The 15,656-nt window shown below is 62.5% G+C and overlaps 2 protein-coding genes across 2 annotated transcripts; both read right to left on the bottom strand.

Moving 5' to 3' along the window:
• Window positions 1–3,877: 3,877 nt before the first annotated feature.
• TNNI3 (troponin I3, cardiac type) lies at window positions 3,878–7,616 on the bottom strand. The gene is made up of 8 exons (XM_070402135.1): window positions 7,465–7,616; window positions 7,164–7,176; window positions 6,964–7,044; window positions 6,420–6,461; window positions 6,025–6,156; window positions 5,463–5,552; window positions 4,763–4,939; window positions 3,878–4,017 (listed from the first exon to the last, which is right to left on the bottom strand). The coding sequence occupies exons 1-8, from the start codon at window positions 7,473–7,475 to the stop codon at window positions 3,934–3,936; spliced, it is 630 nt and encodes a 209-aa protein (XP_070258236.1). The 5' UTR covers window positions 7,476–7,616; the 3' UTR covers window positions 3,878–3,933.
• Window positions 7,617–8,595: 979 nt separating this feature from the next.
• Window positions 8,596–15,274, bottom strand: DNAAF3 (dynein axonemal assembly factor 3). Its single transcript, XM_070401614.1, has 12 exons — window positions 15,194–15,274; window positions 14,993–15,081; window positions 14,545–14,687; window positions 13,840–13,933; window positions 12,587–12,744; window positions 11,626–11,808; window positions 11,394–11,519; window positions 11,154–11,276; window positions 10,698–10,827; window positions 9,961–10,072; window positions 9,584–9,658; window positions 8,596–9,499 (listed from the first exon to the last, which is right to left on the bottom strand). The coding sequence occupies exons 2-12, from the start codon at window positions 15,075–15,077 to the stop codon at window positions 9,067–9,069; spliced, it is 1,662 nt and encodes a 553-aa protein (XP_070257715.1). The 5' UTR covers window positions 15,078–15,081; window positions 15,194–15,274; the 3' UTR covers window positions 8,596–9,066.
• Between the last annotated feature and the right edge of the window lie 382 nt (window positions 15,275–15,656).

Genomic DNA, 15,656 nt, shown 5'->3' with positions numbered 1-15,656 from the left:
AGGAGGACCCGGGTTCGATTCCCGGTCGCGGCACAGGCCCGGGTGTGGCTCCATCCCCGCTAGGGGGCGTGCGGGAGGCAGCCGGTCCATGATTCTCTCCCATCATGGATGTTTCTATCTCTCCCTCTCCCTTCCTCTCTGAAATCTATAAAGATACATTAAAAAGAAAAAAGAGCCGTAACCGGTTTGGCTCAGTGGATAGAGCGTCGGCCTGCGGACTGAAGGGTCCCGGGTTCGATTTCGGTCAAGGGCATGCACCTTGATTGTGGGCACATCCCCAGTGGGAGGTGTGCAGGAGGCAGCTGATGGATGTTTCTAACTCTCTATCCCTCTCCCTTCCTCTCTGTAAAAAAATTAATAAAATACATTTTAAAAAATAAAAAGAAAAGAAACAAGAAAACGTTCGGGAAACCAGGAGGGTGAGCTCGCCGGCCTCTCTGCACCGCCCCTCCCAGGAGACCGCCTGGTCCACGCTCTCCCCACTCACCTTCGGGCTGCTCCCTGCGGAGGGAGATTGGGGGGGGGGGGGGGGAGGAAAGAGGGAGGAGAGAGAGAGTTAGACACCTGAGAGGAGGGAGAGGGGCCCCCCTTATCCAGGGCCCCCCGCCCTCCCGCCAGCATCACTCACTCCTCATATTCCTGCTCCTCGGTGTCCGACATCCTGGTGCGACCTGAGGACCACAGAGAACAGGGGGAGTTGGGGGGGAGTCCCCAAGGAGGGGCTGGGGGCCTGGGCTCCTGGGTCTGAGGGAGGAGGAGGGGCTGGGGGCCTGGGCTCCTGGGTCTGAGGGAGGAGGGGCTGGGGGCCTGGACTCCTGGGTCTGAGGGAGGAGGGCTGGGGGCCTGGGCTCCTGGGTCTGAGGGAGGAGGGGCTGGGGGCCTGGGCTCCTGGGTCTGAGGGAGGAGGGGCTGGGGGCCTGGACTCCTGGGTCTGAGGGAGGAGGGCTGGGGGCCTGGGTTCCTGGGTCTGAGGGAGGAGGGGCTGGGGGCCTGGACTCCTGGGTCTGAAGGAGGAGGGCTGGGGGTCTGGGCTCCTGGGTCTGAGGGAGGAGGGGCTGGGGGCCTGGGCTCCTGGGTCTGAGGGAGGAGGGGCTGGGGGCCTGGACTCCTGGGTCAGAGGGAGGAGGCTGGGGGCTGGGGTTTGCCTCCTGAGCCGAGTGAGGACACAGGGCTTGGGGAGGTGCGGTCCAGGCCCTCCCCCCATAGCTCCCCGCCCCCCAGCTGTCCTCTTTTGTCTTATGACACGTCCCTGGGAACCTGATCTGAGTGGGATTAGGAGAAGGCATTGGGGACAGAGGGCGCCTGAAGACAATAGCTGGCCCACCCCCAGGGGCTATTTCGGGGGATGCCGTGGACAGGAACACAGGAGACATCTCCTAAAAAGGGTCTCGCCTGTGTGTAATGGGGGGGGGGGGCTCCTGGGAGAAGACACCCAAAGGCCAGGAGGGTGAGGTCCTCTCCCACCCCTGACCCCACCCCTCCCGTCTGGCTGGGCTCTGGGGGGAGGCAGGGTGCCCCAAGACCAGCGTCTCTCCGCAGGCCTCACCCTCACCCCTAAATAGACCCCCCCAATCCCTGGCATCCCCCCGGCCCCGAGGTGCCTAAACCCCAGTGCCCACAGATCCTGACTCGCCCAGTGTACGGCTCACCAGGCCTGGCCCTGACTCGGAGACCGGGGTTTGATACCTCCTGAGCTCTGAAACCTCTCGATCGTGAGACCCCAACACCCATGCCCAACCTCAGAGCCCTAATTCCCGACGCCCCTGATGGTGACACAAGAGGTTCCGCCCCCTCCAGTCACAAGAAGCACAGACCTTGACCCCTCAGCTCCTAGAACCCGGTTCGGACCCCCGTCCCTGACCTTCAGGCCACTGGACTGACATCCGAGCCCAGACACCCCCAAGTTCTGAGATTCCCTGACTCCGGCTTCCGAGGGCCTAAGGTTATTTTCTGGGACCCCCCCAATCCAGGCTCCCCCAGATTCTGTGTCCCCCAAAGGCTCATCTCCAGGCCCCTCCGCCTCATGCCTCTCCTCCCACCCTCATCGCAGGAAGCCTTACCTAGGGCTGGGTCTGCAGAGGCATGAATGTGAGGGGCAGCTGCAGCACCCCTTTTATAGTGAGCTCAGCCCCGCCCCCAGGGGGAGGGAGAATTCCTTTCCCAAAACACTAGTCCCCCCCCAAGCCCCCCTCCTCCTCCAGAGGCTGCCCTGTCCCCACTCAGGCTCCAGGACAAAGATCCAGGCCCCTCCTGACTGCTGAGACCCTTCTGCACCCCATCAGCGCCTCCTGGGGGCTCAGGGCTGGGCCAGGGACCCCGTGCTCCCCACGCCCTGCGGCACTACCCGAGGTGGCCCTCTCTGCTTTGCAGTCCCTGGGCTCAGCACACAGAGGCCCTTGGAGAATGCATTATTTTAAGAAATATATTTTTATTGATTTCAGAGAGGAAGAGAGAGAAACATCAATGATGAGAATCATGGATCGGCCGCCTCCTGCACGGCCCACACTGGGGATCGAGCCCGCAACCCGGGCCTGTGCCCTTGACTGGAATCGAACCCGGGACCCCTCGGTCCGCAGGCTGATGCTCTATCCATTGAGCCACACCGGCCAGGGCGAGAATGCATGTGGATGAGGGGTGCACGGACGGTTTCCCTTCCCAAGGCTCCTGTCCCCCTTTCTGTCTCTCTGTCGTCTCTCCTTTGTCTCTGTGACTCTCCACTGTGTGTCTCTCCATCCATCTCTCTGGCCCCCCCTCTCTCCCCGCCCCCACCCTTTGTCTGCCACCGGATTCCACCCCGGTGACAACAGGCGCTAAAGCGGGGCAGCAGGTGTGCGTGGGGGGAGGGTGGAGGGAGGGGGGTCAGGCACGCATGACCTTATCCCCCCCACACCTCCATCTGACAGGGACCTTTTTTGGTATCTCCCTCCCTCCTCCCCTGCCAAACCACGACCTTGACCTCCAGGGGAGCCAGCCCTGGCCAGCGAGCAAGCACCTCACCCCTCACCCCTACGGGCCTCCGGGCCTGTGGGTGTCTCTCCTAGGCCTCCCTGTCTCCCTTTCTATGCATGTCTCCGCATTTCCCTTTGGGCCTCTGCTTTGGGCTCTCCATGCCTCTCTGTTCTTCACTCCGAATGTCCCTCCGAGTGTTCCTTTGCTTGTTTGTTAATCCTCATTTGAGGATATTTTCCCAATGATGTTTTAGAGAGTGGAAGAGAGGAGGAGGAACAGAGAGAGAGAGAGAAACATTGATGTGAGAGACACATGGATTGCTTGCCTTCTGTACGTGCCTCAACCCGGGGCTGGGGGTAGTAGCTGCAACCAGGTCGGTGCCCTTGGCCAGGAGTCAAACCCAAGAGCCTGCAGTGCTGGGGCCAGAGCTCTAACCACTGAGCTCACTGGCCAAAGTTCTCTGTGTGTCCCCGTCGCTACATCTGTGGGAGCCTGTGTGTCTGCTTCTCTTGGTGCCGTGTCTCCTGGTCTCCCGGGTGTCTGTCTGTGACCCCGTGTCTGTCTCTCTCTGGCTCTGTGTCCCTGTCCCCCCCCCCCCCTTTTGAGCTCCTCTGGGTCTCTGTGTCCCTGCAGTCACCCCTCCGGGGGCCCTCATTTCTATCTCAGCTCCGTCTCCCTGCCTGTGTGTCTCTCTCTCCAGTTTCCGGTCCTTTGCACTTCTTCCCATGAACCCGGCTTCCCCCTCTCTCTTCCATTCTGTGTGTGTCTCTGTGGGCCCTCCACCCAGGGCAGAGGAGCCCAGGACGCCCCCTGCTGGAGACCCAGCTCTGCTCTGATGTGCCTGTGGCTTCCGGGAGCCTGGCCCTCGGTTCTCCCGACTCCCACACCCAGGTCCCCGCGTGGCAGACACACACACACACACAGCCTCTCCCAGCTCAGACACAAGCTTTATTCCTCAGGGATATAAGTTTGAGGGTGGGCGGCTCAGCCCTCAAACTTCTTCTTGCGGCCCTCCATGCCGCTCAGCAGATCGATGTTCTTGCGCCAGTCTCCCACCTCCCGGTTTTCCTGGGGAAACGGGGTCAGAGGTTAGAATGTCTTCCCTCAAATATCCTCCGACTGCCCTCCAGCCCGCGGGGCCACTCTGGACGGCTGACCAAGGGTCTTGGTCTGGAGCTCTCCCTGCCTCTCCACATCCCATCCACATTGATCCATGCACTTCCTTTCTCCCTCCTGCACTTCCTGTCTCCCTCCTGCACTTCCTGTCTCCCTCCTGCATTTCCTGTCTCCCTCCTGCACTGCCTATCTCCCTCCTGCACTTCCTGTCTCCCTCCTGCACTTCCTGTCTCCGTCCTGCACTGCCTATCTCCCTCCTGTACTTCCTGTCTCCCTCCTGTACTTTCTGTCTCCCTCCTGCACTGCCTATCTCCCTCCTGCACTGCCTATCTTCCTCCTGCACTTCCTGTCTCCCTCCTGTACTTCCTGTCTCCCTCCTGCACTGCCTATCTCCCTCCTGCATTTCCTGGCTCCCTCCTGTACTTCCTGTCTCTTTTCTCTCATGCACTTCCTGTAACCCCCATTCCTATTCTGACTCCATGCTACTTCCCTTCTCCTAATGCACATCTAGTCTCCCCCTTCTACTTCCTGTCTTCCTGTTGCACTTCCTGTGCCCCTCCTCTACTTCCTGTTGAAGATTCCTCGCCAGAGTCTTCTCCCCAAAATTCCAAAAGTCCTCGCCCTCAGGCCAGGCCCTGGGACCTTTGCCCCCACACCCTCTCCGCTGGGTCCCCTTTCCGGGCCCAGCCACACTCACCTTCTCCGTGTCCTCCTTCTTCACCTGCTTGAGGTGGGCCCGCAGGTCCAAGGACTCCTTAGCCTTGGTCCCCAGCAGCGCCTGCATCATGGCATCCGCGGAGATCCGCACCCGCCGCAGGGTGGGCCGCTTGAACTTGCCCCGGAGGTCAAGGATCTTCTGGGTCAGATCTGCGATCTGGGGGTGAGAGGGGGGGCACAAGGGGAGGTGGAGACCTCTCCCTCCACTTCCCCCTCCCCCCACTCCTCCACCCGCCCCTGGCCTCCTATCCCTACCCAGGCCCCATCCAGGCTTTTCCTAGCTCAAGCTCCCACTGCCTCTGGGGTAAAATCCCAGCTCCCCATCCCAACCTGGAAACCCTCCCGGATCCGCCCAGCCACGTCTCTCTGAGAACCAGTGACACATCCCCGCCCAGCAACCCAGCAACCGGCATCTCACGGTTCACAGTCCACGCCTCAGCTCCTTTACCAACACCTGGCGCTCCAGGCACACATTTCACATGTTTTCTGCTGTCCCACCTCCCCTGCCTGGAACAGCTGTGCCTGGCCATATGGTAGCCAACCTTCTGCTCGCTCCCTGCCAGACTCACAGAGCTGACCTGGGTCCCCTGGTATCCTCCACCACAAGGGGCCAGGCTGAGACCACAGCCCCAGGCACTGCCTCACACCCTGACGGGACCCGCAAGGCCCATGCCTCCCACCTCCGTGATGTTCTTGGTGACTTTTGCCTCCACATCGTATCTCTCCTCGTCCACTTTGTCTATGCGGGCATGGAGCTGTCGGCACAAGTCCTGGTAAAGAAACGTGGCATGTGTGGTAGGGGAAGGCTGAGGACCCAGACCCATGGGTGTGAGGGAGGAGGGTCTGGGGGCCTGGACTCCTGGGTCTGAGGGAGGAGGGGCTGGGGGCCTGGACTCCTGGGTCTGAGGGAGGAGGGGCTGGGGGATGGATATCTGGTTGTGAAGTAGACTGAAGCTGGTCTCTGGGGAGCTGAGAACAAAGCCGAACTCCAGAGCCACTAACCCTGCGAATCTACAGAATTAGGGACAGAGGAACCGCCCTCTGGGTTTTGAGACTATAGGCAGCTTGCAGGCCACACACATGAATGAACTCAACTCGTGAGGCTAAATATTGGGAGATCGAGCCCCAAGGTCCTGAGCAGAAGGGGGAGGATAGTGACTGTACCCGAGCCCCAAGATGCAAGACCGGACAGAGGAGCCCAGGGCCTCGGGCTGGGCAGGGGACCCTGCTTCAAGCCTGTACCTGCAGCTCCTCGAAGCTCAGCCCGGCCACTTCCAGGGGCTGGCACCGTGTGCTCAGAGCGCGCCCCTTCTCCCCGCGCCGATCCTCTGCTTCGCGCTCCAGCTCCTGCTTCGCTATCTGCAGCATCAGGGTCTGCGAGGGGAGGCTGGACCTCAACCCGCGATGGGGAGCGGGATGAAGACCCGCTGGAAGGCTGCCTCTGTCGCCAGTCCTCTAATGCCAGCTCTGGCCTTCGGTCTTTCCGGGTCCCGCCCCCTCAAGGTCCATCATTCCAAGGCCCGCCGCAAAGCCACGCCCCCAAACCCAACACTCCAAGCCCCACCCACTCCCACATTCGAAGCCTCAAGCTCCGTCCCCCAGGGACGCCTAGGCTGCCTCTCCAGGCCGGGTCTCACCTTCAGCTGCAGTTTTCTCGAGGCGGAGATCTTGGACTTTTTCTGCGGGGATGAGATGGAGAGAGGAAGGAGCAGGGAGGGGAGCGCACAGGTAGGCAGTGGGAGGGGCGTAAGAACCCGCCCCTCAAGCCAGGTTCCGATTTGAGCCCGCCTCCAATTCCAGCACTAGGCGTACGAGAGACCACACCCCTCAGTCCCATCCACCAATCTGGGCCTCTGACTATGGGACGGCCCCGCCCACCACCTCCTACGCAACCGCGGTTCCCACGAGCAACGGAGCTCCGCCCACAGGCAGCGCTCACCAATCCGAGGCCGGTCCGGTGCGAAACTCCGCCCATAGGCAGCTCTCACCAATCCGAGCCCGGTCGGGTGCGAAACTCCATTCCTCAAGCCCCCGTCATCCGCCTGGGCTCCGCCCAAGGCCCAAACCCCGCCTCCCTGATGGCCATGGCTCCGCCCCTTTTTCCCACGGTGCGGGGTAACCTCCTAAGACTCTGAATCCCGGCCCCGCCCCAGACCCGCCCACCGCGCGGGCCCATCTCACCTTGGCGTGCGGCTCCGTGGCGTAGGCGCGGTAGTTGGCGGAGGAGCGCCGTCGCATGGGAGCGGGTTGGGGTTCCCCAGCCTGGGGTCAGGGGACCGAGCCGCGTCACCACCCGGACCCTCAGCCCCCCTCCCTGCCCTCCGCTAGGGCTGCAGCCTCCCGCCCCGCCTCGCTCGGGGTCCAGCCCATCCCGCTCTCACCGCATCGCCGCTCCTGGGGGGAGAGAAAGCAAGAAAGGGGGTTCATGTTGGGCCTGTGGTCTGTCCAGTCTGTCTCCAAAGGGACCCCAAGATCCCCTCTGACCAAGTGGTCCTGCCACCAGCTTCCCCGTCTCGGGTCCAAGGAGTCTGATTCCCAAACTCTTACCGCATCCCGACCCCCAGGAGTCCTGACCCCCACCCCTCCCTTCTCAGGCCAGGGGTCCAGCCTCGCAGGCCTCACCCCTGAAGGAGGTCGCCCCACCTCCCCCTGCCTCGGGCTCAGGGGACTGGCTGCACTCACTCGTCCGCCATGCTGAGACTCTGGCCAGGAGCTGGAGGGGGCAGAGAAGGGACAAGAGGCTCTTGGAGAGTCAGCGAGGGGGCGTCCGGGGTGACCTTGGAGGCCCCAGGGACTTCAGTCTCCTCCCGGCCGCTCAAGCCTCACTGAGGACACTGATAAAGGGCGAGGGCAGCGACTAAATATACTGCTTCCCCCTCCCCCTGCCCAGGATGGGAGATAACGGGGCGCGTGAGGGGTGGGGCGGGCGGTGCTCCAGCTGGATCATCCCCACACAGAGATGCCTGGGAATCCGGCCCCTTCACTCTGATAGGAGTCCAGGCCTCTAACCCCCCCTCCCTCAGACCCAGGAGTCTGGGCCCCCAGCCCTCCTCCCTCAGACCCAGGAGTCCAGGCCCCCAGCCTCCTCCTTCAGACCCAGGAGTCCAGGCTCCCAGCCTCCTCCTTCAGACCCAGAGGTCTGGGCCCCCAATCCTCCTCCCTCAAACCCAGGAGTTCAGGCCCCCAGTCCTCCTCCCTCAGACCCAGGAGCCCAGGCCCCCAGCCCTCCTCCCTCAGACCCAGGGGTCCAGGCCCCCAGCCCCTCCTCCCTCAGACCCAGGAACCCAGGCCCCCAGCCCCTCCTCCCTCAGACCCAGGAACCCAGGCCCCCTGCCTCTCCTCCCTCAGACCCAGGAACCCAGGCCCCCAGCCCCTCCTCCCTCAGACCCAGGAGTCCAGGCCCCCACCCCTCCTCCCTCAGACCCAGGAGCCCAGGCCCCCACCCCTCCTCCCTCAGACCCAGAAGTCCAGGCCCCCAGCCCCTCCTCCCTCAGACCCAGGAGTCTGCGCCCCAGCCCCTCACTAAAGTGCACCCTCCATGAGGGCGGAGCCTGTCTGTCTTTTCCATCACCTGATGGTGAGTGTCAGTGCCGGAAGCCATTGGCACGCAATACATTGTGTTGACTTATTTGAGAATCCACGTGTGTGGTGGGGGGCACTCAGGCCCAGCACTGGGAAAGCCACTGCCCCTCCACTTGGAAAACCAGGAATCTGGTCTCCGCTGTCCTCTCCTGTCCTCTCCTGGCTCCTCCCTGCCCCCAGCCCTGGAGCCGGACTGAGGATAGGACAAAGGGACACAGAGAAGTCTCTGCTGTCTTTATTTGGAACGTGGGTGCTGAGCAGCCGCGGGAGAGGAGACATCCCCAACCCCCGCTTAGGCAGGGGACCCCTGGGGACCCCGCAGAGCACCTGAGACTCAGGGCCCGGTCGGGGAGTGGAGTGTGGACCTCTGAGAGAACCATCTAGAATCCTAGGGACAGAATACAGTGGGGCCTTGACTTACGAGTTTCATTCGTTCCGAGACCGAGCTCGTTAAGGAGCTCGTTAAGGAGCTTGTTAACTCAAATTACTCTATCAACTCAATGCAAAAAATCGACGGAGAGACAGCTGGTATCTCAAAAAACTCGATGGTCGGGACACGCGTAAGTCAAGGCCCCACTGTATAGAATCTCAGAAATGGAGTCTGAAATTCGAGCAACACCTCTGGGACTGAGCGAGAATGTTGTGGAGGGTGTAGCTGAGTGTCCCAGAGGCCGGTCCAACTCCAGGACCCGACTTGAGAAGTTAGGTGGGGGGGTGGTCTCTGAGGGTCCCCTCAGACTCTCTGATTTGGGGGGTCTGACCCCCTGTGGGCGGAGCCAAAGCCTCGAGTGAAGAAGTCTGAGACTCTGAGGGCAATTTGAGGGGTTCAGGGGGGCTTTGACCTTGGAGGGGCTGGGTCAGGCCCTCCGAGGGCGGGTTTGTTGCCTCGGGGGGCGGAGCCAGGACATCAGGAGGCGGAGCCAGGGCTGCAGGAGGCGGAGCCAGGGCTTCAGGGGGCGGAGTCCCGGGTTCCAATGCTGGGCCTCCGGGAGCTGAGTCCCCCGACTTGCAGAAGCGCCTGAAGGTCTCGGAGGGCCCGGCCCCGGGCTGTGGGGAGAACCCCGCTGCCTGAGCCAGTTCTCCGACCCGGTTGGAGAATCCCTGCAGCTGCTCCGGCCGCACGTCCACCAGGTACCTGAGATGGAGAAGCCGTGTGGTAGGGGACCCGGCGGCTCTCGGTCCCCAGCTGGGTGCCCTGCCCTGCGCTCCAGGGACTCACCGGGCTAATTCCACAACCAGGCGTCCCCCAGGGGCCACGCAGGCCCCGAGCTCAGGGCTGAGAAGATGGACCATCCTAGGGCAGAGAGAACATGGGAGGGCTGAGGTCCTGAGAGAGGAGGGGCTGGGGGCCTGGGCTCCTGGGTCAGAGGGAGGGGCTGGGGGCCTGGCCTCCTGGGTCTGAGGGAGGAGGAGCTGGGGGCCTGGACTCCTGGGTCTGAGGGAGGAGGGTTGGGGGCCTGGACTCCTGGGTCTAAAGGAGGAGGGGCTGGGGGCCTGGACTCCTGGGTCTGAGGGAGGAGGGGCTGGGGGCCTGGACTCCTGGGTCTGAGGAAGGAGGGCTGCAGAGGGAAGCCCCGGACCCCCAGGCCCTCTTACCCACAGGCCACATAGAGGAGTTGGAACCGACCCTTGTAGCAGCTCTTGTGGTGGAGGGTCTGGGCAGAGCCGAGGGGCAGGAAGTGGACGGTGAAGGGTGCCGGGCCAGGGGCTGCGGGGGAGACCGGCACAGTGAGTGAGGGGACACACAGAGCTGGGAGATGACACGGCTCGGCCCTCTGGAAGCCCTTTCTCAGCCTTTCTCCTCGGTGGACTCCTGGGGAAATTTCTGGGCCGGCCGGCCTGGTAGGCAGAAACCCATTTTACAGACCAGGCAACTGAGACTTGAGAGAGGGAAAGAGAGGGGCCCGTGGCCAGACAGCGCACCCAGACGCGGGGGAGGGCTGGGTGGGGTGGGGATGGTCCGAAGGTGTGGTCAGATGTGGGGAGAGGGGTGTCTCTCCAAAAGTGACCGGGGACCCAGCACCGTGTCAGAATGTTCTTAGCCTCGAGCCTTAGCCTCTGCAGGTGGTGTCAGGATTCTAGCATCGGGACTGGGAGTGCTAAGGACCAGGGGAGACTTACACAGAGGAGAGAGAGGAGGAAGGCCGCCCACTGGGCCAGGCCCCGGGAACCAGGTCGGTGCGCTGATGCTTGAAACCCCTGGGGCCCGAAGCCCGGGGCGGGGCCTGGGTCCCACTCGCCCCAGAAGATGACGTGTCCACTTTGCCCCTCCCCCTCCCCCGCCCGAGCCCGCCTCGAATCTCCAGGGAGGGAGAGCCGAGTCCCTTGCCTACCAGGCTCCCCGGTTCCATTCGCCTTGTCTGGCACCTCCTGGGGGTCTCCCTGGGCAGCGCTCGGGCGCCCCCAGGCGGCCAGGGTGCGGAACAGCTCTGTCACATTGTGCTGCGTGATGTCGCCCGCCGTCTGGGGCGGGGGAGGGGAGGGAAGGGGCGTGGCCAGACGCTGGGTTAGGACCTCGGGGCAGGCAGGGGTTTGGGGTACGTCACCCCTCCCACTTCCGAGTGCCCCCCCAGAGCTAGCATCTGAGCAGAGAGCTCCGATTCCCGGGACTGGGTTTAGGAAATGGAGAGGGTGGAGCCTAGGCCGTGGAGGCGGGGCCCAGGGCCAGGTGGGCGGGGCCTGGCGTACAGGGGGCGGGGCCTGGAGCGTAGGGGGAGAGGCCTGGAGCGTAGGGGGCGGGGCCTTGGCTGCAGGAGGCGGGGCCTGGGAACCCATCCCGGACCGCACACCTTGACCGGCTGCCCGTTGCTGGTCCGCAGGAGGCTCTGGTCGTCCGTTTCGATGCCGAAGGCTACGAAGGGCCCCGTGGCGATGTCCCCCCAGTACCCTCGCGCTGCCACGCGCTCCCCGCGCTGGGAAAGCAGGGCGAGAGGAGGCGGGCGGGGTCGATGTTGGGGACCTGGGCTCCTGGGTTCCCCCCTCCCGCCCTCCAAAGGTGGAACGGGCCAGGGCGGGGCGTGGACACGCACGTGGCTCAGGAGGCGACCGGACGCCAGAGTCCGGTTGGGCACCTGGTAGGCGCTGGGGTCCCTGAGCTCAAAGGCGACGCCCGTGTCCCTCCAGCGCCGGAACTCGCTGGTGTGGATGACGCGGGCCTGCGGGGGGCGGGGGGCGGGGGCGGGAGAGGGGACTCGGTGAACCCTGTACGCGGGGCCCCAGCCCGGCCTCCTCCGCCCCCAGCACCGGGCCCCGGGCCCTCACCCCGCGGTCGTGCAGCTTCATGTGCAGGTCCCAGTCGCTGACTCCGCGCCTGGCGTCGTAGCGGGAGCCCAGGTAGTGGCGCAGCCGCAGGTCCCAGAGGCGGCCCATGGGGAAGGCCTCGGGCCCCTTCTCCCCGCCGGCCCAGAAGCGGAACACGGCCTCCAGGGCGTCGCGCTCCCGGAACTGCGCATCCAGGCGGGGGGCGGGGGGGCGATGGGGGGGCTGCAGGGAGAGCCGCCTTCCCGGGCTGACCCTCCCTCCCGCCCCCCAGGGTGTGGGCACGATTCTCCCTTTTCTCGGATGAAGAAACTGAGGCTCTGCCCCAGCGGGTTGCTCAGTGGTTAGAGCGTCGGCCCGCACACGGAAGGGTTTCAGGTTCGATCCCTCCCATCCATGTTTCTCTCTCTGCCCCCCTCCCTCCTTCCCTCCCTTCCACTCTCTCTAAAAATCAATGGAACCCGGCCACATGGCTCAGTAGTTTCGCGTGGACCCATGAACCAGGAGGTCACGGTTTGATTCCTGGGCAAGGGCACCTGCCCGGGTTGCGGACTCGACCCCCAGTGGGGAGGAGCGGAGGGGGGGGTGGGTGCAGGGGGCAGCCGATCCATGATTCTCTCTCATTATTGATGTTTTAGCTCTCCCTCCCTCTGCCTTCCTCTTTGAAATCAATTAAATTATATATTTTAGAAAATACAATAAAAAATAAAAATCAATGGAAAAAAATATCCTCAGGTGAGGATTAACAAAAAGGAAAAAAACACACAAAAGAAACGGAGGCTCAGAAAGTAGAAGCCACCCCCCTAGGCCAAACCCCACAGTGGGAGCTGGGGAGCTGGGGTGCAGACTCCCGGGACCCCAGCTCACGCCATCCACGCCCAGCGCTCTGGACGGACGTCCCAGCCCCGTTCTCCCGCGGCCGCCCAGCCCCCCGGGGGAGAGGGGTGGGCGCGGGCGGAGGCACCTTCAGGGCGCGCAGGCTCAGCCAGGGCAGCTGCTCAGCCAGGCGGTCGGGCTCCGGGACCAGGTGCGCCAGGCGGTCGGCCTGGGCGCGCACGAAGGCGGCCACCGGGGGGCGCAGCAGCGCGTTCCCCCACACCTCCAGGAAGGCCTCGCTCCTCTCTGTGGGCAGGGAGCGGGGAGAGAAGCAATGGGGGGGCGGAGGGGTGGGCCCGGAAATGACAGCAGCGGCTCATAACCTGTCTATAGGATGACGCATTCTGTATGACACGGGCTTTCTTTACAGAATCTTATCAGGAGTCGACCCAGGAACCAAAGGGTCACCGGTTCGATTCCCGGTCAGGACACATGCCCGGTTTGCAGGCTTGATCCCAAGTGGGGTTGTGTGCAGGAGGCAGCCGATCAATGATGTTTCTCTCTCATCGATGTTTCTATCTCTCTCTCTCTCAAAATCAATAAAACCATATTTAAAAAATTATTTAGAATAAGTTTTTGGTGTTTTTTAAGTACTCAGTGGAGCAGAGCCAGAATCTGAGCACAGCTTGTCTGAATCCAGAGTTCGCTCTAGGTGCTAGGCTGAAATTGTTACCAAGAAACAATCACTTTCTGCCTCCCTGCCCATCCTCCTGTGCCCCCTTCTCCTTTTAGTCTCACGTCGGAGGCTGCCTCCTCCAGGCTGGCTCCCTGGGATTCACACCTCTCACTGGGGGAGGCTTGGGGCAGGACTGAGCTCAGCTCAGCCAAACCCTCTCCACATCTGCAGACTCACTAGCTCTCGCTCCGGAAGTCCCCTGACCTCTCTTGGGCTTCTCCCGCTGTAGGAGGTTTTGAACGCATAGACCCTGCCATGCACGGTTCTGAGTATTTTGCATGGGTTTCTCTCTTGGAATTCTTTTTTTTTTTTTAACATATTTTATTGATTTTTTAGAGAGAGGAAGGGAGAGAGATAGAGAGTTAGAAATATAGATCAGCTGCCTCCTGCACATCTCCTACTGGGGATGTGCCCGCAACCCAGGTACATGCCCTTGACCGGAATCGAACCTGGGACCCCTCAGTCCGCAGGCTGACGCTCCATCCACTGAGCCAAACCGGTTTCGGCTGGAATTCTTTCCAATAAGTGAGCCAACGATGAAATGGGGAACAATGGCCAAAGTTTTACCTTGCACCATTGGGAAGCCAGACACCCTGCAGGGATGAGGAAGGGAGCGGGGAGGGGGGAGCGCAGAACGCCCTTCCACCCGGGTCCTTGCAACTGACCTTGCAGTCCCATCTTCTCAGGATCCTCCAGGGCCAGGCTGAAGAACAGCATGTGCCGGGCCACCGCTTCCAGATTGTTCTCCAGCACGTAGAACTGGGAGGATGGGCAGGCAGAGCGGCTCTGAGATCCCTGTCTCTGACTCCTAGGAGACTTGGGAGTGGGAGCCCAGGCCCCCTCCTGTACACCAACCCCTGCACCCCCCCGCCCTACACTTCAAACACAAGGGTCTGGGCTCTCGGGACCCTCCTCCCCAGCACGACTCAGGAGACCCCGTCCTTAGGCCTCTTTCTCTCACTTGAACCCAGGATCCCCAACCGCAGACACTTCTTTCCTCAGGACGCATGCGCTGGGCTCCCCTTCCACCTCCCTCAGATCTAGGGGTCCAGGCCCTCAGCTTCCCTCTCTCACAGGGACTTGGGAATCTGAATTCTTATTTTAAAATTTATTTAATTAATTTCAGAGAGGCAGGGAGAGGGAGAGAGAGAGAGAAACATCAATATGATGAGAGAGAGTCATGGATCAGCTGCCACCTGCACGCCCCACACTGAGGATCGAGCCCACAACCCGGGCAGGTGCCCTGACTGGGAATCGAACCGTGACCTCCCTAGATCAATGCTCAACTACTGGGCTGGATCCAGCCACACCGACCGGGCGGGACTCTTATCTTCATCCTTCTCCTCTCATACCCCAGATTCCCAACTCACGTGAAACCTCCTGCGTGGCCAGCGCGCCGCGCGGGCCAGGGTTTGCAGCAGGTGGCGCCCGTCCACGGAGCCCAGTAGCAGCACATCTAGCTCGGGGGTCCCGTGCTCTGCACTGGCCTGCGAGTCCGGGTCCACAGGAGGACCTAACGAGGCGACAACGGGCTAGGGTTGGTGGCCTGAAGAGCGCCCTCGGCAGCCTCCCTTAGCACGATGACTACAACTCCCAGCAGAACTTGCACAACTCCCCCTTAGGTTCTGAAAGGAGCTGTGCCTCTAAGCATTCTGGGAGTCGTAGTCCTCAGAGAGGCCACCTGTGTGGCTGCCCACTCGGGGGCGCCCCCCGCCGTTGGAACCTCGGAGAACGTTACTGCACCATCTGGGGAGGCGGCCGCGGTGGCAGGTGTGGTCCTGGGGTCGGGGGGTGGAGGTGCCGGGCGGGGGGACTCACTCTCAGCCTGCAGGTCCAGCGCCGGGGACAGGCCCCACCAGGACACGGAGCCGAAGCCCGTGCCGGAGCCCGCCGGGGTGGTCATCGCCCTGCGGGACAGACATCCAGGGAACCCCCGAACATCGTCTCTGCGTCACCCACCCACCCCCCTCTCACCGCCCCTGATTTCTCGCCCTTTCCGCCAGGTGAGACCCCCCTCACCTTTATCTTTTCAAATATCCCAGGACTTCTCCTCCCTCCCTCCCTCCTAGGTGCAGCCCTGCGGTCCGGCTCCAGTCCCACAACTGCGGCCCATAGCCCCGCCCCTTTTAGTCAATCCATCAATGGGAATAAGCGGGATGGCAGCGCCCCTATCAATCCACCAATGCGAGCGAGTGGAACCCGCCCACTTCAAACTTTGCACCAATAGGAGTGTGGCTCCGCTCTCTCACGTCCTACCCCAAAGGAGGGCGTGAGGACGCGGTTGTCATGACGACGGTGCGGGAAGAGGCCGGGGCGGAGCCTGGGGAAGTCCAAGCTTCTGGTCTGGATGAAGCCTGAGCTGATTCAAAATTTGAAAGAACTGAATGGAATCTTGATTAATTCAAATTAAACTGAGGTGGCCTCGGCCTTAAACTACAGACCCCCGCTTTCCCCCTCACACCCTGACTACCACACAGGGCTC

The sequence above is a fragment of the Myotis yumanensis genome, unplaced genomic scaffold (genome assembly GCF_028538775.1).
Source record: "Myotis yumanensis isolate MYYU_CA2020_CCGP unplaced genomic scaffold, mMyoYum1.0.hap1 SCAF_23, whole genome shotgun sequence".
Lineage (NCBI taxonomy): Eukaryota > Metazoa > Chordata > Mammalia > Chiroptera > Vespertilionidae > Myotis > Myotis yumanensis.
Note: the sequence above shows the minus strand (reverse complement) of the source record. Positions and strands in the feature narration are given on the sequence as shown.